Source organism: Vigna unguiculata, chromosome 1 (genome assembly GCF_037176805.1).
Source record: "Vigna unguiculata cultivar grain cowpea cultivar isolate G323 ecotype 2 chromosome 1, ASM3717680v1, whole genome shotgun sequence".
Classification (NCBI taxonomy): domain Eukaryota; kingdom Viridiplantae; phylum Streptophyta; class Magnoliopsida; order Fabales; family Fabaceae; genus Vigna; species Vigna unguiculata.
In genome coordinates, this window is record NC_140792.1 from 41,404,313 (window position 1) to 41,432,004 (window position 27,692).

The 27,692-nt window shown below is 34.4% G+C and overlaps 1 protein-coding gene and 1 pseudogene across 2 annotated transcripts; one reads left to right on the forward strand and one right to left on the reverse strand.

Annotated features, from left to right (window-relative positions):
• Nucleotides 1–281: 281 nt before the first annotated feature.
• LOC114165156 (phenylalanine ammonia-lyase 1) lies at nt 282–3,786 on the forward strand. Its single transcript, XM_028049822.2, has 2 exons — nt 282–762; nt 1,854–3,786. Exons 1-2 carry the CDS (start codon nt 365–367, stop codon nt 3,601–3,603), a joined length of 2,148 nt encoding a protein of 715 aa, XP_027905623.2. The 5' UTR covers nt 282–364; the 3' UTR covers nt 3,604–3,786.
• Nucleotides 3,787–5,972: 2,186 nt separating this feature from the next.
• LOC114165148 (uncharacterized) lies at nt 5,973–25,723 on the reverse strand (annotated as a pseudogene). Its single transcript, XR_014995050.1, has 17 exons — nt 24,871–25,723; nt 21,353–21,495; nt 20,766–20,956; nt 20,301–20,425; nt 19,917–20,186; nt 19,057–19,206; nt 17,489–17,743; nt 17,218–17,358; nt 16,841–17,152; nt 16,487–16,660; nt 13,118–14,222; nt 12,812–12,981; nt 10,581–10,685; nt 9,109–9,935; nt 7,129–7,578; nt 6,799–7,018; nt 5,973–6,402 (listed from the first exon to the last, which is right to left on the reverse strand). The product of XR_014995050.1 is annotated as an uncharacterized LOC114165148 (transcript).
• Between the last annotated feature and the right edge of the window lie 1,969 nt (nt 25,724–27,692).

The following is a 27,692-nucleotide window of genomic DNA, read 5'->3' on the forward strand; positions in this document are numbered from 1 at the left end:
AGAATGTGTTGTTCGTAGCAAGTCTCACCAACTACTTTAGTTTGGTCCATCCCGTTGGGCGCCACCACACTCAGCTACCAAGAAACAACCCCAATGCGCTATCCCACGTGTCACAATCCCACGCAAAGCTCCAATCCAACGCTACTAATTCATTTTCAACAAACCCCATTTCACATTCCCTTCAGCTACCTACCAAACACCGTTGCATGACACCACACGAACCAGACCTCTATATAAATCTCAACCAAACTCTTTTCCTCTCAGGAAATCCTCAAACACATAAACTTCTAAGCATTTCCTCTCTCAATCCTATCTCTCTATACAAAACTCAACTCCATTTGTTCATTCTCTTCATTCTATCAACATGGAAGCAACTACCCTTACCAACGGTCACCAAAACGGTTCCTTCTGCTTGACTTCCACCAAGAGCAGTGATCCGCTGAATTGGGGAACGGCCGCGGAGGCGCTGAAGGGGAGCCACCTCGATGAGGTCAAGCGCATGGTGGCAGAATACCGGCAGCCGCTGGTCCGCCTCGGTGGCGAGACGCTCACCATCGCTCAGGTGGCGGCGGTGTCTGCACACGACCAAGGCGTGAGGGTGGAGCTGTCGGAGTCCGCTCGGGAAGGTGTTAAGGCGAGCAGTGAGTGGGTGATGAACAGCATGAACAATGGCACTGACAGTTACGGTGTCACCACCGGCTTCGGTGCCACCTCACACCGCCGAACCAAACAAGGCGGTGCACTGCAGAAAGAACTCATCAGGTAACTAACTAACTCTACTCTACTCCCCCCTCTCTCTGTACACATACACTCTACGTATATATACGTTTCGTAGTCGAATGTATTTTCTGGGTACGGTACTCATCGGGTTACCTATAAATAATGTAACCGTTTCATAAATTACTACAACTTAAAAGTAAAGTTTTAGATATATAACTTTACTTGCGTATTTCTTGATATTGAATTTTTAGTTTATGATTGAATTGTCATATTTTCTTTATTTAAAATTATTTGTAATAAAGTTGGTTTAAAGATATTTTTATTTTTTAAAATAAGTAAAATCGGATAACTTAGTGTTGGCTTACAGTAGAACACTAAAATTATATATATCATTCTATTATTGCTTTTATGTATATCATTCTATGATGAAGAAACATGTTTTCTTAGAAGGAATTGTGGCTTTTATGATTTATTACAATTATTTTTTTAAATTATTATTAATAGACAGAAATAATATTAAAAGATTAAGTGTATAAAAGGGGTGGAGTGGACCAAATTAACCGTCCCGAAAAATAATCACATTTTTTGGAAATATGACTTCGATGTGAAAACAGTGATGAAAGGGTTTGGGTGGGAGTTTGAGATGGAGAAAAAAAAAATGTAATTTATTAGCATGGCATCTTTAAGTAGGGGGGGTTGGTGAGACTGCAACCCCTCGTATCATCGCAACTACTACTACCCATGTTTGACTCAAGTTCTTCCCATTGATGTCATTTTCTAATTTTGTTTTATTTTATTTTATATTGGACGGCTCTCACCAAACTGTACCCAGATCGGAAAATTGCTATCAAACTGCCACTTATACTTTCACGGCTAAAAAGATTCAACTTTTATATCAACGATATCAAAGTGAAAAGGTTTTACGCTAAAGTGAAAATATTTTTTATTTCAAAGAATAAGTCTTTACATTATCTCTTTTAGTTATGATTTCTCACTTACCTGAATTATCTGAGTCTTATCTTAAATGTTTTTGTATTAATTGTATGTAACTACGCGCTTTCTTAAACATGGATCAATTTTTTAATTAATTTAAAACAGGAATTCCTAATTATGATTCTTTTATTCCTTTTCAGGTTTTTAAACTCTGGAATATTTGGAAATGGGACTGAATCAAGCCACACACTGCCACACACAGCAACTAGAGCAGCCATGCTAGTGAGGATCAACACTCTTCTTCAAGGCTATTCAGGCATCAGATTTGAAATCTTGGAAGCCATCACCAAGCTCCTTAACAACAACGTTACCCCATGCTTGCCTCTTCGTGGTACAATCACAGCTTCTGGAGATCTTGTTCCACTTTCCTATATTGCTGGTTTGCTAACTGGCAGACCCAACTCCAAAGCTGTTGGACCTTCAGGAGAAGTACTTAATGCCAAGCAAGCTTTTGAATCGGCTCACATCAATTCTGAGTTCTTTGAATTGCAGCCCAAGGAAGGCCTTGCCCTTGTTAATGGCACGGCTGTGGGTTCTGGCTTGGCTTCTATTGTTCTCTTTGAGGCAAATATACTGGCTGTGTTGTCTGAAGTTCTATCAGCCATTTTTGCCGAAGTGATGCAAGGAAAGCCCGAGTTCACTGATCATTTGACACACAAGTTAAAGCACCACCCTGGTCAAATTGAGGCTGCTGCCATCATGGAGCACATTTTGGATGGAAGTTCCTACATGAAGGATGCTAAGAAGCTCCACGAAATTGATCCTTTGCAAAAGCCTAAACAAGATAGATACGCCCTCAGAACTTCACCTCAGTGGCTTGGTCCTCTCATTGAAGTCATCCGTTTCTCCACCAAGTCAATCGAGAGAGAGATTAACTCTGTGAATGACAACCCTCTCATTGATGTTTCAAGGAACAAGGCACTGCATGGTGGTAATTTCCAAGGAACCCCGATCGGAGTCTCCATGGACAACACACGTTTGGCTCTTGCATCCATTGGCAAACTCATGTTTGCTCAATTCTCCGAGCTTGTCAATGATTTTTACAACAACGGTCTGCCTTCAAATCTCACTGCTAGCAGAAATCCCAGCTTGGATTATGGTTTCAAGGGAGCTGAAATTGCCATGGCTTCCTATTGCTCCGAACTCCAGTATCTCGCAAATCCAGTTACAAGCCATGTCCAAAGTGCTGAGCAACACAACCAAGACGTGAACTCTCTTGGTTTGATTTCAGCTAGGAAGACAAATGAATCTATTGAGATCCTTAAGCTCATGTCTTCCTCCTTCTTGATGGCACTTTGCCAAGCAATTGACTTGAGGCATTTGGAGGAGAATTTGAAAAGCTCGGTGAAGAACACTGTGAGTCAAGTTTCCAAGAGGACCCTCACCACAGGTGGCAACGGAGAACTCCACCCTTCAAGATTTTGCGAAAAGGATCTGCTGAAAGTGGTTGACAGGGAGTATGTATTTTCGTACATAGATGACGCATGCAGTGGTACATACCCATTGATGCAAAAACTAAGGCAAGTGCTTGTAGACCATGCCCTGGCAAATGCAGAGAATGAGAAGGACGTTAACACATCAATCTTTCAAAAGATTGCAACCTTTGAGGAGGAGTTGAAGACCATCTTGCCAAAGGAGGTTGAAAGTGCAAGGGCTGCTTATGAGAGTGGCAAAGCTGCAATTCCAAACAAGATCAAAGAATGCAGATCTTACCCACTCTACAAGTTTGTGAGAGAGGAGTTAGGGACTGGCCTGCTAACTGGAGAAAAGGTGAAGTCACCAGGTGAAGAGTTTGACAAATTATTCACAGCGATATGCCAGGGTAAAATCATTGATCCTCTTCTGGAATGCCTCGGGGAGTGGAATGGAGCTCCTCTTCCAATTTGTTAATTTTACTGTCACTTTTATAAATTTTTTCTCTGTACTTATGCAAGTGAAACCATAATCAATTGGTTTGACAAGCCTTTTAGTAAATCTATACGGAAAGCCTTATTCTAATGTTTCCTACATGTCAAATAGGACCTTGTAATTTAATATTATAGTAAAATTCCAGAGTGTAATTTTTGTTTTCTATTGCTGACATTCCCAACACATCCACTTTTCCCTCCTTGGTTCTCTTCTCCTATTCTATATCACTGGGTTTTTACTCCGTCTCAAAACAAATTTTCATTCTCTTAACTTCATTGGTGATCCTGACTGCGAAAATGAGCAGCTCGACATTCTAATTGAAGGGCTTCCAGTTAGTTGAATATGAATCCTTCATATCGTTAATCAATAACAAACTTGATTTGTTCTCTTATGATGAAATTAAATTTCTACTTGTCGCCTAGGAAGCCAGAATTGAGAAGTTTAAACAATCTGGTGACAATTTCTCTTTCAATCAGGCAAATTCACAAACAGTTTATGTTCCTACTGTTCAGCTTGCTCAAGCATCATCTGCTTCATCTCAGACTTATTCTCCTCATCCTTTTCATCGTGGTGGTTATGTTCATCGTGGTAAAGGCAATCGAGGTTGTCGCAGTGGCCATAATGGGCTTCCCTCTACACCAATCCAAATGTGATATCTCAATCATCGTTCGAGTTGCAACTTTCACATCCTTAGGGTCAACCACAATTTTATATGCAGCACCGTCTAATTCTCCACCTCTCATTCCTGCCAATCCATCTCCTCATTGATTCAAGAGCTTTGCATCATGTCACTTTTGATCCTAACAATCTTGTGGAAGCCATACCTACTCCAGCAGATGCCAATGTTTTTCTAGGGAATGGACAAGGTTTGCCTCTACACGTTTTTGGTTCTGCCACTTTTTTCTAACATATTAAACCTCATGTCACACTTTATCTGAAAAATACTTTACACATTCCTTCCATGAGTAAAAATTGTGAGTGTTAGTAAATTTGCAGAAGATAACCATATCTATTTTGGATTTGACTCATCTACTTATTTTTTCAAGTCACAGGTTAATCAATCTGTTCTTCTTACGAGATATCTTGGTCCAAATGGGTTATACTAGTTTCTTCTCTTCCATTTCATCCTTCACCCAGACCCTCTCACTGTCATCTGTCCTGACACTCCATTTTTAACACCAGTAATCATCATCCACTCCTACATCATCTCCAACCGTTACTTGATATTCTTTGTGGCACCATAGACTAGGCCAACCTTCCTCTACTATTTTACATAATGTTCTGAGATGTTGTAATATCTCTTCAGTAAATAAAAGATATATTGACTTATTTGTTTCATGTTGTACGGGAAATCTCATCAATTTAACTCTCAACCCTCTTTAACTATGTTTAGTCGTCCCCTGCAACTTTCTTTTTGTGATCTTTGGGGACCATCCTACATTCCATCATCCCTAGGATACAATTATTACATTTTCTTTGTTGATGCTTATAGTTGATATACCTGGATTTATTTTTTCAAGCACAAATTTGATGCATTGCAAGTGTTCAAACAATTTAAAACCCATGTTAACCTGCAATTAAACCAGAAAATTAAAGAAGTTCAAACAAATTGGATAGGTGAGTTTAGGCCTCTAACTCGTTTTCTCCAATCTGTTGGGATTCATCATAAACTAATTGTTCACACACTCATCATATAAAAATGGTGTTGTTGAACATCTATTTTTTCCTCTCCTGAGTCACCTCCACCTTGTCCTGATAATTCCTCCAATGAATTACCACACTCATCTAGCCATTGACTTACCTCTTCTTCCTTCCACGACTGCACATCATGCTCCTATTGTTCCTTCCACTTCCCAATCCATTCACCAAATGCAAACTAGATCCATGTCAGACATTGTCAAATCGTGTCTTTATCCCTATTTTCTTCTCACTACTGCTGAACCTACAACTGTTAAATAGGCCTTGTCCTCCCCTCTTTGGTGATAGGTTGTGGCATTATCATTTTTATCAGTTCATAGTATTTCTGAACAATATAATACTAATAAATTTAGTGCTGATGACTTTCCCCATGTTCAAATTTTGCTTTTATAAAGCTTTTTCATTTCTCGTTTTATTCCTTAAAATGGAATAAGACTTCAATTTCTTATCAAGAGACTCTTAAGATTACAAGGTTAACTCATTCAATCCATTGGATTGAAACCTCTAGCGTGTGCATAATATTAAACCTTACTAAATAATTTAAACCACTTTAAGCATTTACTTAATGATTTTTGTATTTCTAACATAATAATTTTTTTATTTTCTAACAATAGTATATTTTTCCTGTTTCATATACTGGGGAGCACATAGCAGAGACAATTTTAAAAGTCGTTCAGTGATATAGCATATTTACATTCATTTCACCAGACGATTACAGTGGTTCAAAATTTGATGTACAAATACATCAGCCTAGTGTTTTACAGGACACGCCCCACCAGCATGTTTTACCTGGTTCTTCTAAATGATACTAAGGTTGCAATTTGTACATAATGTCAAGGCAAAATTGCTGCATAAGATGAAGCAGCTGCAGAGGGGACAAGTACACCATAGCCATCATGGGAAATCGTTGCACAACTGAATCATGGGATCAAAGCATGCTCTGAGGGGGTTGATTTCTTCTGGAATGGTTGTCCTGTCCGAGGATTGACTATGATTTCTTCTGGATTGACCTCGACCATCACAGTGGGAGTGAACAAGGATGGGTTAATTATGAGTGAACTTGATGAGAACTGGGAATTCCCTCTGCAGAAGGGAAGAAGAAGACTACTAAGTAGATCCAGGAGTTGCATATGCATGAAATAGAAATAATAGGCACGCAAAGTTGCATTCACCACATCAATAATTATGCAGTTAAGGTACAAACAACTAAACTTAAAAATCAGGGTTGGTAAACAGCTGAAAGAATTATGTTTAGGAAAAACAGGGTTCATAAGTTAGTAAATGAGTCTAGACTACATTTAAATCTGGATTGGTGCGTTGGATTCTAATGTAAAGAAGATGGGTGATTACTAATGGAATAATTAATGTAGACTTCTTTCCATTAATCTCGCTAATCTGTTTCTATTCTATCTAATGACTATTATACACTAAATGGATAATTAACAGACTCAATAAATATACAAACCATGATCTCGATACCTTGTTCTGAGCATTGTCCCACGACCATTTCACAATCATGAAGCATATTATGGATCCAAACTTCAGCTAATTCCTCACTGCTTGACACTAATTTACATTGTGTCTCAAATTCCATTTTTTTGAGTGCTGCTTCAGTATCAACATTCTGAAGCAAAATCCTGTACTTTTCATTCAATTTTTCAACTTCCTCTTTATATTCAGATCGGAGCTGCGATATCTGCTTCACAGATAAATAAATGTAAGCTAGAAGGAATTGGAAGGAATCAGAATCAAAGATTATGATTTAAGAAAAATGTGGGGATAAAGAAAGAAATGGATTGCTGCTCATACCTTCTTTTCATGTATCTTGAAGGCTTCTTCTTTATCCTTTTCTATTCTCTCCATTGCAATTAGTAGTGGATCTATGAAGGCTTCTTCATTTGTGTTTTCTATTATGTCCATTTCATCCAGTAGCGAGTCTAGATAGGCAACGTCGGATATTTCAGATGCCACATGGTGATGTTGAATATAATCACTGTTCATATATCCAGGAATAGTAAAGCTGTCAGGTACATGTGTCCTATTTTCATTCATGGGCACACTTGTGAAGGGTTGCAGTATCACAGGTGAACCAAAGGAAGAGTTAACTGGTTCCACAGCGTCATTTGGTGCTTCCAATATTACTTCAGCCTCGTGAATGTGACAATGATCCTCACGACTATGATTAAAAATATCATCTAGAGGCGTGACAGCACTACCTGAATTGAGCTCCGGAAAAGATGGAATATATGACATTGCCATCTGAAAGATACGAGAAACAGGTGTGAATGCATATGATGAGGATATTTTCAGAGCACTCCAAATAAGCATCCCATGACCATTTTATCTTATTTATTATGATAAAATAAAAATAATTCTATTTCTGTTAGAATAATAAAGAAAATCTTTCTTTTCAGTAACCTCTAAGTCAAACAATTCAATAGAGAGGCTCCTTACAGCACAGGAAACTACTAAACCAGAAAACACAGACAAATATGAGCACAATAGACTAAGGAAAACTAAAGATCAAAAATAGGAATGAACATTATAGGGAAGTGTGTACTCCTCGCTTACCAAAGTCCCCTCCTCTCTTGAAAGTCTGAAACACTCTAATAACTCCCCGTCCCCAAAAGTATACACTCATTCAAGCCCCTCCCCTATCTTATTTCCCTCAGCATTATCCAATTCTCTTCCCCTGTTAGTGTATATATGGGTCTCTCCTGCTACTTGTGATTAACTAACTCCTAGTAAGACTTAGTTGGATTGTAACTGTAATGTGGAATAGCTTTGCTTATTAAGCTGTACTCAGAACCATATCAGAGGTTGTGCTGGTGGAAAAGGTAGACGTTCAGTTTAATGCCAAGGGTGCTACAAATTTGACGTGAAGCCCAAGTCTGAGAATCTGCGTTTTCAAGTACCAATCTCTGCTTCCTAAACAAATGCATTTGTTACAGCATCAGTCTTCTACTCCTATTCAGTTTCTTCACCCTAGCCATGGTCAACCATGTCATCCCTGGAAGTATCAACCTCAGAGCACATGCGATAGTCTTCACTATATAGCTATATGAAACATGAAATTGGACTGGGGTGAGATTGAAGCAAAATTGCAGCAGCAAGATCATAGGATCAAGCAAGCTTCTCAATCCTGCATGTGGAATGTTTTATATCATAGAATCTTATGATCCTTATTACCATCCTATGTTTTGCGATATTGCAACAATGCTCCCCCTCCCAACTCCAAGTATGATCTTCATCTTTTGAGTCTTGACAACATTGGATTATCATTTTATTTTAAAGGAAGTGTAAAACTATGTTCACAAAGAGCTGCTAATGTGGTTGTTGTTAGAAGAAAAGGACCCCTCTAAACAATTTTAAGTGAGATAGATCCTTTTTCCTTTAACATGTTGAAGAATCTGATAGTAGATGCTTTCACATTACTAAATAATAACTAAAAAAGCTATATATCACCTTTGCTCAAGACCATTACGCTAAACATGTAGCTAAACCACAAGCTCAACATAATTATCCAATAGAAATGTAAATGAAAACGGAAGAAAAAGGAAAGCCTGGATTGTTCGAAAAAATGTTTGGCTAGAAACTAGGGTCATCTAGAAGAACGAATTACAAACTTAACCACCCAAGTGATGTACATAATGACTTTCAAGTTTGTTGTCATGTTCACGAGGCAACACAAGAAATGACCACAGTTTGTTGTTTTGTTTCTAAAACACAGATAATCAATAAAAACTTGAAAAATAACACCAAAAGGCTTTTTGTACAAAAACTACTAACCAGAGGCAACGACCACAAATTAGCATCCGATGGTTGTGTATTTGGAAAGGTTGTCTCAGCAAACTTCAAACCAGTTGGCTCATCACATACAGGACTCATTACACTGCCCCACTGGCTGGCCTCAGGAACAGCAGAACCAATGGAAGTTACAGCATTTGCCTCAACACTTTCAAGCTGCAAAGAATGAGTAGGCATATTCATAAAATTCTCAATAGCAGCCAATTCATTCACTAAAATTTGAGGATCTTCGCAAACTTTGCCATCAGATTGTGTAATATCTGTACTTCTAATAGGACTCTGTTTTTCCAAATAATCAGTACGAGGGTTGACATCATTGCCTCCGTGCTCAAGAGCTGAATCTTCTGAAGTTATTAAGGGTGTAGATTCCATGACGTCATTTTCTGAGCCAAACTCCGAGGAAAGAGCAATTGCTTCCACAGGAATACTTGCAGGTGTCTTAGGAAATGAACAAATTTCATGAGTAGAAGTCTGGTCACATGAAACCACTGTAGTGGGAGATTTCATTTGAAGATCAAGTTCATTCGTGATAGGTTTCACGAGTTCTGTAACACAAGTATCCAGAAAAGCCTTCTGCTTTTCCTCGGTCAAATCATTCAGCTCGGGCACGTTAGTTTCTGAAGCACCATTTATATTATATTTCTCAACACACAGTCCATTTTGTATATAATTAGAAAATGTCTCCAAAGTTCTGAGTAGACATCGGTGGCTTCCTCTTCAGTGGAATTGAAATTCAAGTACAGTTTTGCTAGAGTGAGTGAATCCTTCTTATCAATGTCATGTTTCAACAAAGATGCTGCTAGCCAACACTGAGATACAAGTTTAATCACACAACTATGATATAATGCTTTATGACTAGTAATATTGGTTTCACAAAGTTTTCTCCAAAACAAGTAGTCACAAACAGCAGCGAGCAAAAATGACAGCCCAAAACACCTTTTGCAACATATTTGGTGCAGTAGGCAAATTGAACTCAAACATGATTTTCGACCAACCATACACTGTGATTTGAGACAGAAAAAGAGAAAATGAATGGTGAATTCTCAGCTTATTTTGAGATTTCTGGAATTCTTAATTTTCTTTTAAAGGAAGCTATGCCCTACCTAAAAAATTACCATAACTTAGCAGTCAAAACATTCATAAAAGTTCACACAACATTCCAGCAGTTTCCCAAAATTCATAACAAGTGTAGAAAATATGCTACAAAAAGCATAAGCTAAAAGAAGTTCTCAAGAACTAACTGTTGCTAGCCATACCTAGTTTGAGACAGACATGCATTATGAACAATCGGGGAGCTTAAACCAATAAACAAGGACAAGGTAGTAAGAATTCAAATTATTTGCAGAAGAATTTAAAAGAAAAAATATCAGTTCTAGTAGCTCCAACGTTTTGTCCATAATTGAAATGACTAGCTACTAATGTTTTTTATATAAAAATTCAGAGCAAATACTAACCACAGATATTTCAAAAGCCTGTACAGTAGAAACTTCTTGGAAATTAACATTGTACTGTTTGAATATGTGCTCAAGAATCCTCAGGGCAACAACCTTGACATTTTTCTACACATGAAGAAAAGCATCAAGGTCAATTACGATCAACAAAGAACCTACAAAGCTCAAAAGCAGGTTTTATCATATTGTTAATCACCCAGCTATACTAGTTGAACTACATTGGGATCAAAAGAGAAATGAGAATAGCATAATGAGAATGCTCAAATCAAATGTTTATATATGGCTACACAAGAAAGGAGACGATATGAAATGATTATATATGAGCAGATATTGGTGTAACACTAATTCAGGAAAAGATGCAGAAAATTAGTTCAACACGTATAAAGAAGGTCAATAGAAGCACCGGTTAAGGGAGTAGATTGCATGGTTATTTTAGTCCTGTGAGAAGGGAGAGAGAGAGAGAGACAAGGAGGGTCATTGGAAGAAGTTGTCAAAAGGAATCGTATAGTGAATAATATGTCAAAGGATTTCATATTTAACTGAGCCAAATGGCATCATGTGATTCATGTAGCCACCATCACCCAATGGAACAACACTTGTCTTGTAGATGATGGTTGTAAACTAAAATGATAAATCTTCCCTTTTTTCATAGCATTATTGTAGTTTTCTTGGTAAGTTTCAATGGGTTTGAGAATGCAAGAAAAAGAAACCTAAGGCAAAGTATAAAAATCTGCAACAAAGCCATTTCACACAATATATATACGCCTTACGTACCATATACTTGCATGAATAGTGTACTGCACACTTGAATTTTACCATATACCCAAGATTATTGTAAGCCTGATAACTATAGGTAGAGAGCCATCTTTTAGAGGATTTTCATCAAGATATCCCCCATCAGCTTGAAATAGATTAAATCCCTCTTCATAAGACTAGGGGTAGTAAAGTAGGCCAAGACCCGCCCAAAACAGGAAGGGCCAAGTTGAAATTTTAAACCCACCAGTCTGTTTTGCCCGGTCCACTAATCAGATGGACTGTCAAATTGGCGGATCAAAGACAGACCAGCCAACCCCAGCCTGCTTTTTTATTAATTTAAAAATTAAAATAAAAAACAATTTAAAAGATTAACTTTTCTATATTATATTTTTTCTAAAAATGAAAATATGCAATAGTATTTTAATTTAAATCATTAACACTTACAAATTAAGTTCCAATCATTAGTTATATAAGGATAATTTAACATGTAAATATAATAATTATTTTAATTTTAATTTTAATTTATCTAATTAAAAATATTCATTAATCAATTAAAAGTTTAGAAAATATTTATATGATTAAATATGTTTTTAATATTCATTTATATGTATATATAAACAAATTTTAATTAAAAAATAAAAAAAAAAAGTGGCAGTTTGGTCTATCCTGTGGCAGGGTGGGTTAAGATTGCTGGTCCGTTTTTGTCTGATAGGCCATCTGGCCCATTATTGGAGGGTCAAATGCGGGTCGGGCTAAAATGATCCTTTCACCTCAGCTAGCTTTAGGTGTTAAGTTGTGCCTCATTCATTTCTAATATAGTTTTATACTTGCTTCAGTCCTGAATTTAAGCCACTGCAGAATTTACGCTCCAAATATTCAATCCTATGGAGGAAGGTGGATGTTAAGATGTCTCACATTGGTCACAAAAATTGTTTTGTTTTGGGAGGAAGTTGCACCAGTTCTTTTCTAATACTATGGAAAGGAGAAAGGCCTGAAACTGATTTGGGGTGATTCAATGTCATTGAAAGTTTCACTACTAAAAAAACTCATATTTCCTGTCAATTTTGTTTTGAATTTTTTTTGTAGGAAATACTTATAAATTTTGTTATAAAAAAAAATTTGCACGAAATTGCTGTCAATCTTTTTGTAAAATATTTTGTATAAAATTTTGTAGGAAATACTTGCGAATTTTATAATTTTGTAGGAAATAATTACCCACGAAAGAATTACCTACCAATTAAAATTCTTAGAAAAAATTACAGGAAAAAGTCTTTTCTTGCAATTTTTTTTAACAAATTTGCAAAAAAAATTCCATGTAATATGAGAATTTTTAGTAGTGTTTGAACTAGGACTCCCTGAGAGAGTATGCTTGCACCACCATGGGGAGCCATGACCCCCACCTGAAGGTGTTTCTAAAGTTTTAATAAAAATAATGCATATTTAAGCAAATGATAGTTAAGTGAGTATTGAGACCCTACCGGAAAATGTAGAATCTCACAAAGACCTGAAATATCCGACTTTTGCAAGAATTTGATGCTATTTGGTCCCTCAAGCAGTTTCCTTTTCTCTGAAAGTTGCATGTTTGTAACAGTTTCTCCCGTAGTTTGATGCCCTGGGGAATCAAGTACACTAGACAAACCATTTGTACCTGAGGGCATGAAAATAAATTAGCACTAGCAAGTACCTAAGAAAATAGTTCTGCCATGAATAAAACTCATGGTTTACAAGTAAAAAGTTGGTTGAAGAAATAAATTATAAAAGTGGAAGAAAAAAATTAGTCATACCATTCGATTTACTTTTACTATTGGCAACACTTGAATTCTTCTTGCTCCTCAATCTTGGTTTCCGATATTTGGAAGCAAGCATTTTCTTGGACATTTTCCTGCGCCCAGAATTAACAATACCATTGCCGACCTTCCTAGTCTTAAGATCAATGGCATGATTTGACAGTTCCCTCCCCTCTGTTTCAACAATGTCTTTGGACACTTTCCTCCTATTGGGCTCAACTTTATCCTTGGTCACTTTTCTCTTCTTGGAAGCATTTGATGCTGTCCTCTTTCCCATAATTGTATGATCTTCACATTCAGATTCATTTATTATGTAATCAGAATGCTTGGCCCTACTCCTCATCCTCCGAGACGAAACAGACAAAAATTTCCACTGAGGATACTTTCCTTCAAGATCACTCCAGGAAAAAGCACCTGGCTCACTGTGCAGTTCCTTCATTATTCTTTCTCCTAGCAATAAAATGTTCCTCGAATATTCCCCTCGATTCTGCTGTATTGTTGATATGAATGAGCATTCACGATAATCAATATCATCAGCATCACAAACCAATTGGGATGATAATTCACAGAGTACATCATGCAGAAGAGTTTGATCTGCAATGTCTGGAGTACAAACAGCAGTTACACTGGCATGTAAATCATCCAGCTTATTGAACATATGAGAGGTGCCCCATTTTAGAAGGGTGTGAGAAATACTATGACTAATCAACCGCACGTTACTGTCAAGAGATATACCCTCCTTTGCAAGCATTAAAATATTTTCTTCAACAGTGTAATATGAGTACAATCTGAAAATGGTTAACTGTTTCAACTGCGTGCTGATAGACATCTTTTGTAAACCTCTTAGGTCATTCTGTGGGTCAAAATCACTGTCAAACAGTACAACAATGTCCACTAAAGAAAGCTTAACACTAGGGAGACAAGCACGGTTTTCCATCAAGAAGACAAATTTACCACTGTCTCTATCATTAAATGTGTCTAAAGCAGCTTCCTTTGTTTTAGGGGTATAAGCTCTATCATATCGCACATAGCAATCTTTTCCAAATCTCTGACAGAGAACATCATCCAAAATATCTCCAATCGATCCAGAACCACAAGATGACTGTAGTTTTTCGAAATGAAAAAGAGCTAACTGAATCCTCAAGAATCTTAAACAAACAGTTTACAACCACGACAATTAACAGCCACAATATGATATACCTTGTTTTAATTGGAGCAGCAATTCTCGTATTTTCTAAACCCTAGACATGCAGTATAAATAATAACTAAAAAAACAAAAAATTCATATATTCACAAGGTAAGGAAGAGAGACTAATGTAATATTCAAGAGTAAGTCAACAAGGACGCAGTACTGACACAACAATTCTCGTATTTCTAAACCATAGACACATAGTTAAAATAATAACTAAAGAAAGCCACAAAATCATATATTCACAAGGTATATAGAATGTATAGGAAGAGACTATTTTCATATTCAATAAGACACGGTACCGACAAAGTACTTGCACTGCTTCAAGTTTACGCATTTCATGGAAATCATATTCTGATGTCCTTGTAAAAGATAATGCAATGCAATACTGACGAAGTATCTGACAATCTACTTCAGAAAGCTCTCAATTTCAGTATCAAGAAATCAAAATTGGATGACAATTTTTATATGCTAGCCATGGACTTCCTATTTTCGTCGCAAACTTTGAAGAATTCTAGGCGGGCCTGATTCTACCAACTTCCCTGTAATATTCCTAATATGGGTTGTGCCAACCAGCATAAAAGAGTAGACAGTAGACTCCATTCACAATTCACAGCTTAAAGTAACAACAGTGATCAACTGAAATAATACAGTAATACTATACCAAATTGTTGACAATTGTATGTGCTTTTCTTTTAAATTTAAAAAAGAATTATAGAAGATTTAGATAGCAAAGATCAGGATCAGATTATTCAGATCTGATTTGATTTTATTCTCCTTTATTTTCATCCTATCTTACCTTTATATTTATTTTGTAATCCCTGCCCAGCTCTACCTTTAGAACTCTTGTAATTATGGTCAATCAAAAGCTTTGGCTCTCTTATGTAATTCCTCTCCAAAAATTACGTGGTATGTGTTAAAATTATGATTGTTACTTGTATTCTACAGCTTTCATAAAGCTCTCTTTCATACACACACACACACACACACACATATATATATATATATATATTGACACACACACACACACATCAGCTAAGTAGTACTCAGTGATTTTTATCACATCCAAATTCAAGTTGGTATCAAGAGCCCTGTCACCGGACCACCACTATCCATTGTCTCTAGCCATCACCATTTTGTTTGACACAGTCAAGGTTAGGAGCACCTTGAGAAGTGTCACCTAACCCTGAAGGTCATGTGACCACAACTTCGTGATGCACTGATCTCCGTCAGCCGCTCACCAGGTGCATTTGTCCCACACACCGCCTCACGGTGCTAAAATCACATCAGACCACTGCCATTCATCTTCTTGGCTTCTTCTAGGCACACTTCTGCCCTTGTCTTCCTAGTTCAACACACTTGGATAGCTGGTCAAGGCTCTCTCGACAAAGCTTAGGGTTTTATTCCCTCTCCTCAAATATGTTTGTGGCTGTCTCTGGAATGGCTTCTACTATTTCTACTTCTTTTGCTGCCACTCCTACTATTACCACAACAAAACTCAACTGGAAAAACTACTTATCTTGGTCCGCATCATCCATGGAATTAAGGTTCCTAGGTCAAGGATACCATGATCATTTGGAAAAGGATACCACAATATTTGGAAGGGCGCCCTAGTTGCAACAATACTAAAGGTATGCTATGTAAGGGAACTTATTGCTAGTTACAAGTGAAACTAGACATATCCTGGTCAAAGAGCAAAAACAAACTTAATGCTCTCTTTATATTATATAAGGGGGGAAATTTGACCTTATTCTCTTCTTTCAGTTGACAGACAGGTTTGCTAACTGAGCTACTGCTCATCTAAATTCCAATCACAACAACAATCATAAACAATAATGAAGAAAATAAAAAAATAAAAAGTACTGTATAAGTTAAAATGTATAGAATAAGTATATGATATTAAGATGATGATGATGATGATAATATGACCTCCAAGATTAACTGATTAAAACAACAATGTAATAACAAGCAATATCTGTATTATCAGATCATCCCATAATTTTGCACTATAAACAAAATATTAGTTGGTAGATGTGTATTACATCATCGATGAAACATGCATAATATTACAATCAAGCAATCAGCATTAGAGCTTTGTCAATATAATATAACAAGTCAATGAACTCACAATAATACAACAAATGATAAACAAACAATAAATTTGAATAGATGACTACCTGGAATAATATTAACACCCTTAACCCACGACATTTTGCTTCCAAAAGGATTTTTTCAAGAAGTAGCAGTTTTCCGCTTGCTTTTATACCAATATCTAAATGTTCTTCAACAGGTAGACCCTTAGCAACAGAATTATGCAGTGCCGGCTCCAGGAGATAAGGGTGGTCACAGCACTATAAAATAAATTCACATATGTAACTATGATCGTATTGTCGCATTAACATTTAGTGATATAGCTTCTATAAAATTTGAAGTAATATGAAGAAAGGAATATCGGAACTACAAGCTAATGGAAAAAAATATGATGCATGAGATTTTAGCTTATTTGAAACTGTGTTTCTTTTCGTGTCTACCTTCCTTGTAGAGATAATAAGCTCATGGAGTGCACCAACTGAGTCGGACTTCTGGCCTGAGCATAACAAAATTAAGTTTGAAAGCAGCATTGAACAATACTGTTCAAGCTGCAAATGAGAAAGGCAGGCAGGAACCCAATACTCTACAAACCTAGTAGAGCCAGATTTGCATTTGAATACAACATATTTTTCCAATTGGCTCTTCAAATTGGAAATGCTAGCACTGAAAGAAGTTTCTATTGGAGCAATACTTGGCCCATGATGTGCAGACTTGAGGAATGAAAGCAGTTTGATATAATCAGATCGATCTTCCTGAAAATATATCACATACAAGTTAATAGGATGAAAAATATAAATATCAAACACAATTAGTTTACCTTTATTTGTCCACTAACAAGAAGGAGCTTCATTTCAGTTTTTAAAATCTTGATACTGTCCAAGTGTCCTGAAATTCTGGATTGCTGGCATTCATCAATTATTATCGCTTCCCATGGAATGCATCTTAGTTCATGTAAGTCCTGTATATCAAATTAAAAAATAATGAGCAACAAAAAGAAAATTAATAGTCTTTACTTTGAAACTTATTATAGAATTCAAAATTGTTTCTGGAGTCACTTATCAGATGAAACTTCAGATATAAGAAAATACCTCAACAACAATATCAGAAGATGACAATAGTATTTGAAATAATATACCATTTTCTTCACTATAAAACTCTAATGCCCTGATGCCACTCCGTACATCTCTGTTTCCCTTGTAAACTACAAGATTGGCAGATGGTGCCAAATGTAAGAACTCTGTTTCCCATACAGAGAGGGCAGTAGAAGTTGAGATGATGAGAAAAGGCCTCTTGCTATTACAATTCAAAGATAATACAAACAAAATCACCTTTATAATGCGCTCCTGCAAATGTAGTTTAACAATAAAAATCAAGAATTCTAATATGCATAATCATAATTGATGGTTATTGCAACCTACACACTTCTTAGACAGTTTGAAAACAAATGCAATATTATACTTATAAAAGGTCTTCTCATCAACATTGCAAATTTTTGACACCATCTTCACTATAAGCATGCACCAAAGTAATAATAGCCATCATGCTTGGTTGATGACTGAATCTGAATCTCTTTTCTTCCCTCTCCCCTGAGTTAGAGCTGTGAAAACGGGTCATCCAATCTAGCCCACCATGAGTTGACCACTTATTACTCAGCTCAAAAAATTTGAGTCTGACCCGACCCATCACGGGTTGATGGGTTAAATAGATTGACTCACTTAACTAAAAAAATGAAATTTTTTTCTTCTTCAACCTAACATTTTCTTTTAATATGTAACAAAAATCAAAAAATTTCAAACCTATCTTAAAAATTTGTTTTTTCCTCATCTTAAACAATAAATAAATCATTCATCCCAAAAACTAAATCATAATTCTAAATAAAATCAAAATAATCTCAAAAGTCAATCCAACATATTCATCTTAAAACTTAAATTTCAATACAATCCAAAATCATGTTAAACTCCACATACAATCTAAAATCGTGTTAAACTCCAAATACAATCCAAAATCACAAAAATACAAATTACTATCTAATATCAAATCATTGTTGCCTCTCTCCCCCAAAATTTCAAAAAAATAAAAGTTTGTTTGTGTTTGGGTTGGACTGTTAAGAGTGAGGTGGGTTTTTGTTTCTTTTTTATGCCTAGGTTTCTATTTTTGGTCCGTATTGAAATTTGCAATTTTTTGTTAACATAATCCAACTCGAACTTGTGGTAAGCCGAGCTGGCTCCCAAGTTCTAATCCATTTTGACATCTTGTGCTTGTCCATTTGAATATCCTATATTTGTGCACATATCATACACAATATCTTCAAACCCTTGGAAGCATACTAAATTGTATGCAAACTATCGCATGTCCTTATCTTCCACAGATGTTTGTTCACTGTGTTTCCATTTTCTTGACAAAATCATTGTTTTCATCATTTCTTATACAAATTTAAAACAAGGTAGCATTTCTACAATTACTTGTTAAAATAGAAAACATTTTCTCAACTAAAACAGACCCTAAAAGACTGACTCACATAGCTTTTTGGATACATGTTATTTAAATGAAGTACTACAAACACGATAAATGTCATTTAATAAAGATGAATTCGAACAGCTAAGACATGAAGTCACTGTATAACACAAAAACTAGAGTATATGGAGAAAAAACTGACCTGGTCAATTTGATCATCTACAATAAGAGCATTTTGGCCTTTGTGCCAACACTTGCGAAGCTTGTTCACATAACTCAAATACTGGTTATAAAGGCCTGGTGAATCTCCAAATGGCAACACTGATAAGTCGACAATGAAAGATTTTGTCTCCTGCAGTGTCAAACAAACTGCTTATTAAAGAAACATACTTTTAACATAAATTTAGGACATGTTTCATAAAGGTAGTCAATTGGCTAATAAAAGTCGAGATTTTGCTTTTTGTATCAGAAGTATCGTCTCCATCATAGGTTTAAATCTAATCATAAATGACTTGAATCTCCAATTACATGTGTTTCCCAACTTGACTTGTGGTGAAATCTCAAACAAGTGAAAATAACAATTTTACGATATAACACTTTACCATCCCTACCATTTTATGGACATACATAACTGTCGTGTAAAACAACCCTCGTTTTTTTTTTTCATGCACATGGTAACCGATCAACTTTTTAAATAGCCTTGATAACTTAAGTTGAACAATGCAACAGAAATTTTCATAACATAAAACATTAGTCCAAAGCTGATGATAATTCCACATTTTGCAGGTTACAAAACTATGTTATACCATTTAATTTTACCTGCAAGCACATTTATAGAGAATTGAAAAACCAGTTCAGATTAAAATAAATTATATCAGGAAGTAAAAGACATTATGCTTCCCGACACTAATATCGTTCTTCAGACTTTTCAGGAGTGTAAAAAATGCAGCTATTTAAAAACTTCACGTTAAAACCTTGACCGTCAAAACTAGTAAAAATATGGCACTGTAATATATACCATAAAATTAAATTTTGTATATCATGTTAAACTAAATGAAGCACCTCATTGTCTTCAAAGTGACTTTTTGACAGTTTATCAACTCTCTTTCGACGACTTTCATAATCACGTATGAGTTTCCTGCCTTTTGCTGATGTCAAAAATGAAGCATCTTGTAACTCCCATGTGGCATTATCATAACCAAGACCGGTCCATTTGACAAGCCACTCATAACAGCAAATTGGATCATTGTCACCATGCGCGGCATAATGCACAATTTCTCTTTTAAGGAGTAAGCGGTGAGGTATACTCCAATCTCTTTTCCACCTGGTAACCTGATAACTCGGCAACATAGAAGAAATTATTTTCATGGATAATTCCAAAGGGAGTGCAGAATAACAAAACAAAGGACCATTGGTGGTCCAAAGAATGTGAAAAGGTAACTGAACCTGCGGTTTACTCTTAAACTTGGCCAAGAGCTTAGGAGCCTCAAGAAGCATTGTTGATTCTGTAATCCAGCGGTTATGAGCATGAGCGAGACCTTGATACTTGACAAAGTAATCCCTTTGCATCACTAGCAACATGCCACTTACTATCAAACATCATCTCAAGCATTATCTAATATACATCCACGAATAAGAAATGTAGATGAAATACAAAGAGTGAACTCCCATTGTAGTCCCTGAAATTGTATGTCCATTACATTGGTCCCTGACTTTCTAAAACACATTCAGTTGTCTTTTATCTTGCAAAAGACAGTGTTAAACAAATTAAAGTAATTTACTTTTTGTAAAGATAGCAGTAAGAGTGAGTATTCTTTGAAGTTAATGATTAAATTGACCAACGCTTTCAATCTCGAAGACTAAAATGGGAGGTCTACCTGTGAGCAAACAGGGGAATTTTATAGACCATACCTTTATTATTCGAAACCACTTCTCTAGAATCCAAGATAGATTTCACTCCTTTAGAAATAGAATGCACACCAAACTCTATTTTTTTCATAGTGCACCAGATACAATGCCAAAACCTCAGAGGAATGTACTTGAGAGGAGGATCGACACAAGAGGGATGGTACCTCTTCTGGCATCCTTTTCCAGAGCAACATCTAAAATATCGTTCCACATTGATAAACAAAAGCAATTGATAACAAAAAAAGAAGTCTTAATTTAAAATGCCCAGGTTCATCTTAAACAAATACAGATAGACAAAAATATTTTTACTTGCTACAAAGACAAGTGGAAGTATAAAAGCAATCATTTCAGGAGATGCTCGTTTTCGTGCTGATATCCTTAGAGGTTAATACATTTTTAGCCTAAGTAAAGTTGGTCAACACGTGTCAACGAGGTGGCAATGTGTGACATGGGTGACACATGACATCTACATGACTACCATGCAGCAAGAGTTATTTTAAAAATGTTTTTATCCAAAGAAAATTTACAATTTTAAAAATGAAGGTGAAAACAGCCTAATCAACATTTAAAAGTGAAATATGGAAACTCACAAAAGTACTCCACCACCCAAGCAATTGGAACATACAACTTCCTTGCCACCTTTTCTATTTTTCATATACGGATTTGCTTGTGCATTATTTTGATACTCTTTAGCCAATCCCTCAATGCACCCAGAACGGGCATCCCCTCCATCCTAGCAAGATGTATGAGTCAAATCAATACAACCACTAACAAGTAAACTATGCATCTCTAGACAGACTGCTATTCTTGATCCAATTAAAGTCATTGTATATATGTTTGAATATAAGAAGTTATCTAAAATAGATGGAATAGTGATGAGTTGGTTAGTTGAGGTTTTTGCCATATATATATATATATATATATATATATAGAGAGAGAGAGAGAGAGAGAGAGCACTTCCTCCATATGAGGTAATGGTTTCATTGTAGTTTTGTCTTGAAAAGACATCTTGATGGATTAAGACAGAAGGGTATTTATGAACTACCCATGACCTCAACACCTAAGTAATGTGTGTCAGATTTCACCTTTAATTCATTGAAACAATAGAAGAAAAGATAATTTTGCCAAGATGGATGAATTATAGGCTCTCATACCATTCCAAATCTCCTCTTAAAATCAATTGCCATTAAGTGAAATTACCCAATAGATATATAAGTTAAACTCCAAGAATTGAGGCACGCAATATGGGACTTTTAAGTCTAATAGAACAATCCCCACAATCAAGGTTAAAGGACAAGAGTGGTATTGATTGTCCTTCTAGCATCAATGTTTTGACCACAAACCCGTAAACATCATTGGGGCCATCACATCCAAAATAATATCCCCTTTGATGTTCAATGGCTCCATAACAAGTTTGTCCTGAAAAAGCAATTTAGTGTGTTAAGGGAGGATGGCGTTTCTATTATGTCCTTGAAATTTTCAGATTTAACCAAGCAGATTTCTCCTTCAACAAAGAGTTAATGTTCAATCTACAAATGAACCTATCAACCTCTCTCCTATTCCTTTACCCTACATTTATATTTAACTACCACTTAACCAACTAACTCATTAATGTTCTAACTATTTTAACTAACTTTTTCTTCTCCTTATACCATAACAATACACCCTTGTAAAAATCAACCTTGTCTTCAATTGTGGAAGCTATATTTTGTGGCTCATCTTCATCACCTTGATCTTCATTTGACTTCCTAAAAGCATTTTTATGCTTTCATACCATAGGAATGGGAACCCAACAGACATTGCATGCAAGCCAAAGTCCAAAGGCTAAGGTGGTAATAGGGATGAAGATGGGTCCTGTATAACATGAATCACTTAGACTGCCTTTGAACCTTCATTTTTCCTTAACTCCATTGTCAAGCAATCATCCAAAGACGCAACAAAGTTTAATGCTATAGGTTCACCCAACAAGCTGAAATTTCAAGATTCTAACAGCATTTATATTAAAATCACCTTCATGATCGAATCTAAGTTCAACAAGTAACAATACTTGTATGGAAATCTGATTTTGAAAATAATATGCTTGTTTGCATCTTTCCCTTTAACTCCCTTCACGATCAACTCCAGTATTGGGTTACCAAGAAAATGGTCTTCGTAGCCCAAAATCTTCACTTTATTTTCCTAGCGTTTTTGCCTCCTAATTGATGCATTAGCTTTGTCCTCCATCATAATCTTTGTTTCTCGTCAATTTTTTATTTCATCAATTTTGATTTCCTCTTTTCTCTTGCAAATTTTGTATTAGGACAGATTGAATACACACACTCACGAAAAAAAGGATAGATGAAAAGAACATAAAGTAGGAATACTTGAAACGAGGATTTCTTTCTGATTATTATACATCAATGAAACAGTACATGTCTTTTAATAAGTGATAACTGTCATAACATAAACTAACAGCAGTTTTGTTTCAGTTTTTGCCTATTTTTGGATTATACACAACACTCCCCGTTAATTCAAAAATTTAGGTGACACAACACTCCCCTTTAATTCAAAAGTTTAGGTGACACAACACCTATCCATCCCCTTAGTTTTTAAAATCTAGCTTGTCTCAAAGGTTTGGTAAAAATATTTGTCTCTTGGTCTTCAGTGCAGTAGTACACAAGCTGCAGTTTCCCTTTGCTCACTTGATCCCTGAGAAAGTGAGACTTAGTATCTATATATTTACTTCTTCCATGGAAAACTGGATTCTTTGACAAACTCAGTTGATTTATTATCAACACATAGTTGTACTGGTTTCTTATAAACCGGTTTCAACTACTCTAGCATAGACTCCAACCACAAGCTTTGAGAAGTTGCCTCAGCCGGAGCTATGTATTCAGCTTCATAGGATAAAAGAGCCGCCACATTACAAGAAATTGGTGCATTTAGATATTTAAACAAATATTCAAATGTACTGTTCCTTTCTACTTCGTCTCCACACCAGTCCAAGTCCGAAAAAGCTTCATGAACAGCTTCACTTTGCTCATCTCCCTTTGGCAATAACAATCCAAAGTCAGAGGTGCCTTTCAAATACCTCAATATGTGCTTAGTTGCTGTCATATATTGTGATCTTGGATTATGCATAAATTTACTGATTAGGCCAACACCATAGCTAATGTCGGGCCTACTATTGCAAATAAACCTTAGTGAACCTACAAACTGTTTGAATAGTGTTGTGTCCACCGGTTTGGCCTCCAACTCTTCTACCAAGGTTTCCCCTTCATACAGAATTTATTCTTGCACAAATAACTAAATGTCAGTATACCAACACTCATATCTCCCTTTGTCCTATCCTTCTTCCCTTGTATATACCAAACTAACACCTCAACCAACAAACTCATTAATAATCTAACTATCTTTACTAATTTCTCCTTCACCTTTTACCCTAATAATATCTTCCCAAGATACTTCTCATAAGCATATATCTAGACTCTTTGTATTTTTCTGCTTAATTTTATACATTTGAACCATACTCCCGAATTTTGTCACTAATTAGTGTATACTATGAGTATATAACTACTTTCCTACATTTCATTTCATTATAGCTCTTTGTACTTCACATTTTATTCAATTGGACATTTCATTTCACTCCATTACATGATAATTACTATTATTATTTATTTACTTTAAATAATAGTTAAATATGTTTTTAGTTCTCAAAATTCGTCGTGAAATTATAATTCATCTTTATTCCAAACTTTGATACAGTTTGATCTTCAATCTTAAAAAATGAATAGATATAGTTCTCATAACCCAACTTAAATACATTTTTTGAATGTGTTAATAGACGTTTAAGACCAACATTTGAGTCGTTTACAATATCTGACACATTCCAACTCAAATGTTAGTTCAGAAAGTCGTTAAACACGTAAAACGGAAATTAACATCATTGAGTTTCCATTCATTTTTAAAATTCAGAGATCAAATGTATTAAAATTTGGAATATAAATGAATTTCAATTTTACATAAAGCTTTGAAAACATATTTAACCCCTAAAATAAAGAATAGAACACTTCACTTCTGCATGCGAAAAAAGTAGTCGACAAAATGCCAAATGAATTACAAAACCTACTTCATCCATAACAAGTGTGTGGTTGCTCATGTCAAACAGAGCAGCCTGGTTATCTGGTTATCTGGAGAAGTATCTCTCTGTTATATAAATCACGGACTACCTGAAACATTAAAGGAGAAGAATCGGTAATGTCTATTCTAAAGGGTCGTATAATATGCATAACCTCCAAACAAAATAATCTGAAACCCAAACTACATTCTTCTAACTTAATTAATTTACAGGTAAAATACCATCTTTTAGAGCAAAGAGCACCAGACCTACCTTATAAAAATTCATTTTCTTAACTTAGTCAGACGAAGAGAACAGCTCATCAGCAAGAAAATAAAATCGGAAGTTCAAACACTCCGCCGTACAAGTTTTCTTACGTATAATCCACCGAAACCCTACTGTGTAATAACCCTCACCTTACTGTGATCACAAGCAACTTTTGGTATATATACTACGAGCCTGTACAGAGTAAACAAAGAAACTGCAAAATAAAGCAAAATAAAGCAATGGATCGACTACAGCTACTCCACCTTAAACTGCAAAATGTGAGAAATGAAAATATGGCATTCACCAACTAATATATACTATGAGTCGGTTTAGCTAGCTACTGTTAAAGAGTGATTTATCAACATCTACCCTTGCATTTACTGTTTAGAGTTAAAAAGAACATAACAAAAATAGCATCCAGAGGAAGAACGGACACACAGAAGAACCAAGAGAACCAAGGAAGAAGAACCATGGCCACAGGCAGGGCCATGCCTCATATAATTTATTGTCTCACCTTGAGATCACACGTAGTCCCAAACCGTGAGATCACAAGAGTTTTTTCCAAAAAGTGAAATCCCAATAGTTTGAAATACCTAAACCAAAATACATAAAATTGAAGTTAGAAGAGAGTTAAAATAAATTTAAGAATGAAATGTTTTATATTTTAATAAAATATATTTTAATTTTATTTCAAAATTATTTATTAATTTATTGTAGTTAATTTTATTTAACTTGTTTATGTATTTAATAAAATTCATATGTTTAATATTTATGGAAATATTTATTTTAATGTAATTAAAAATATTAATTTGTTCATTATTTTTTAATTTTGTAATTATTTTAAAATATTTGATGTTGTAAATAAATTTAATTCATCTAAATTCAATAAATTATTATATTTTAAAGTTTGTAAAGTTCAGACTTTTTTAAGTATTTATGATATTTATCTTTAAAAAATTATATATCAGTAATTTTAGAAGATATTTTTTATTAATAAATTTCTTAAATTTATAATAATACTTTTTTATTGATTTTGATCGTATATATTTTTATCAAGAATATATATTATTTAATACTTAAATGTTCTCCTAAATATGATAAGTGATAATCAAAATTATCTTAAATAATTATTATTTATATATTCTCTAGTATTCATATATGTGCACATACATTCAAACAATAATGAGCATTCATATGTATTTTTTAATTCAACAATCTTTTTTATTTTTATAAATTTGTTTATGACGTCTTTTTATAACGAAATGAAAGTCTCTTTTTTTTTCTTTTAAAGTTTTGAAGAATTTGATTTATAATTTTATATAAAATAAAAAGTTATAATATAAATTATTATTAAAAATAATTATATAAAAATGAGTAAAAAATAATAAAATTTGATTTTGATTATGAAAAATAGATTCGATAGTGAACTCTTATATATTAAGATTTTAAATTTCTTTTTTGTTTAAAATAAATACTTAAATTTCAATTTTTTCATAAGTAAAATTTATTTTAAAATTAATTATGCAGTTAATCTTGAAATAGAAACTTATTAATATTCAAATAACTTATTTATATAATAAAAAAAATATGAGAATATTGTATTTAAAAATATTAAATTAAAATATTTTTAGTAAAAGAACTAATTATAATTTAATAAGGGAAGGAAAGACGAGTACTGCATTGGCGCCGAAACCGGGCCACAACAAAGAAGATGAAAAGACTGCAACTTTTTACTTTAAAATGATTTTACTCAATGAAAACATAACATTTATAATTATAAGTAATAAATAAAATTATCTATATATGTATGATAAAAAAAAATTATATTTAAATTTTTAATGAGAGTCGACATCATTTATTAAATGTCGTAATAACAGTATATTTTTTTACTTGTAGTTGTAGCGATATACAGTGAAATAGGATTTACATACATTTTAATAAGTTTTTAAATGATTTTTTATTTAAAAAGTTTTTCAGGAAAACTCGTTGTTAAATATAGACTTGGAAGAATGGATATAGGAAATAAAAGTGAAAGTGAAATTGTTGCAATGAGAAAGATTGTAAAAAAAAATATAAAGTATTTAAAAGAAGAGTTTATAAAAATTAATGAATAATGTAATATATTTGATATATTAAAAAATATTTTAATTAATAAAAATAGGATAATTTGTTTTGTTTTCTATTTTTATTATTATTATTATTATTTATTATTTTATATTATTATTCTTTATATTATTTTCATTACTATTTTATAATTCTATTATTACTATATTTATATATATAATGATTATTTATTATATTTAATATATTATAATATTTTATTTATTTATATTTGTTGTTATCATGAAATTAAACTTATTCAACTGTAAACAACTATGTAAGGAGAAAACCGTCATTGTAACGTATTCCATCTCAACTATTCTAATTTACAAAGAAAGTTAACATTCAAATATTTGTTTCGCTTTTTTGTTTTTAATTATTTTTTTGTTAATCGATTTTTGTATCTCTCGCAAATATTTTATTTGAAATAAACACACGGTTAAAGATGATATTTTTTTTTTCTTGTT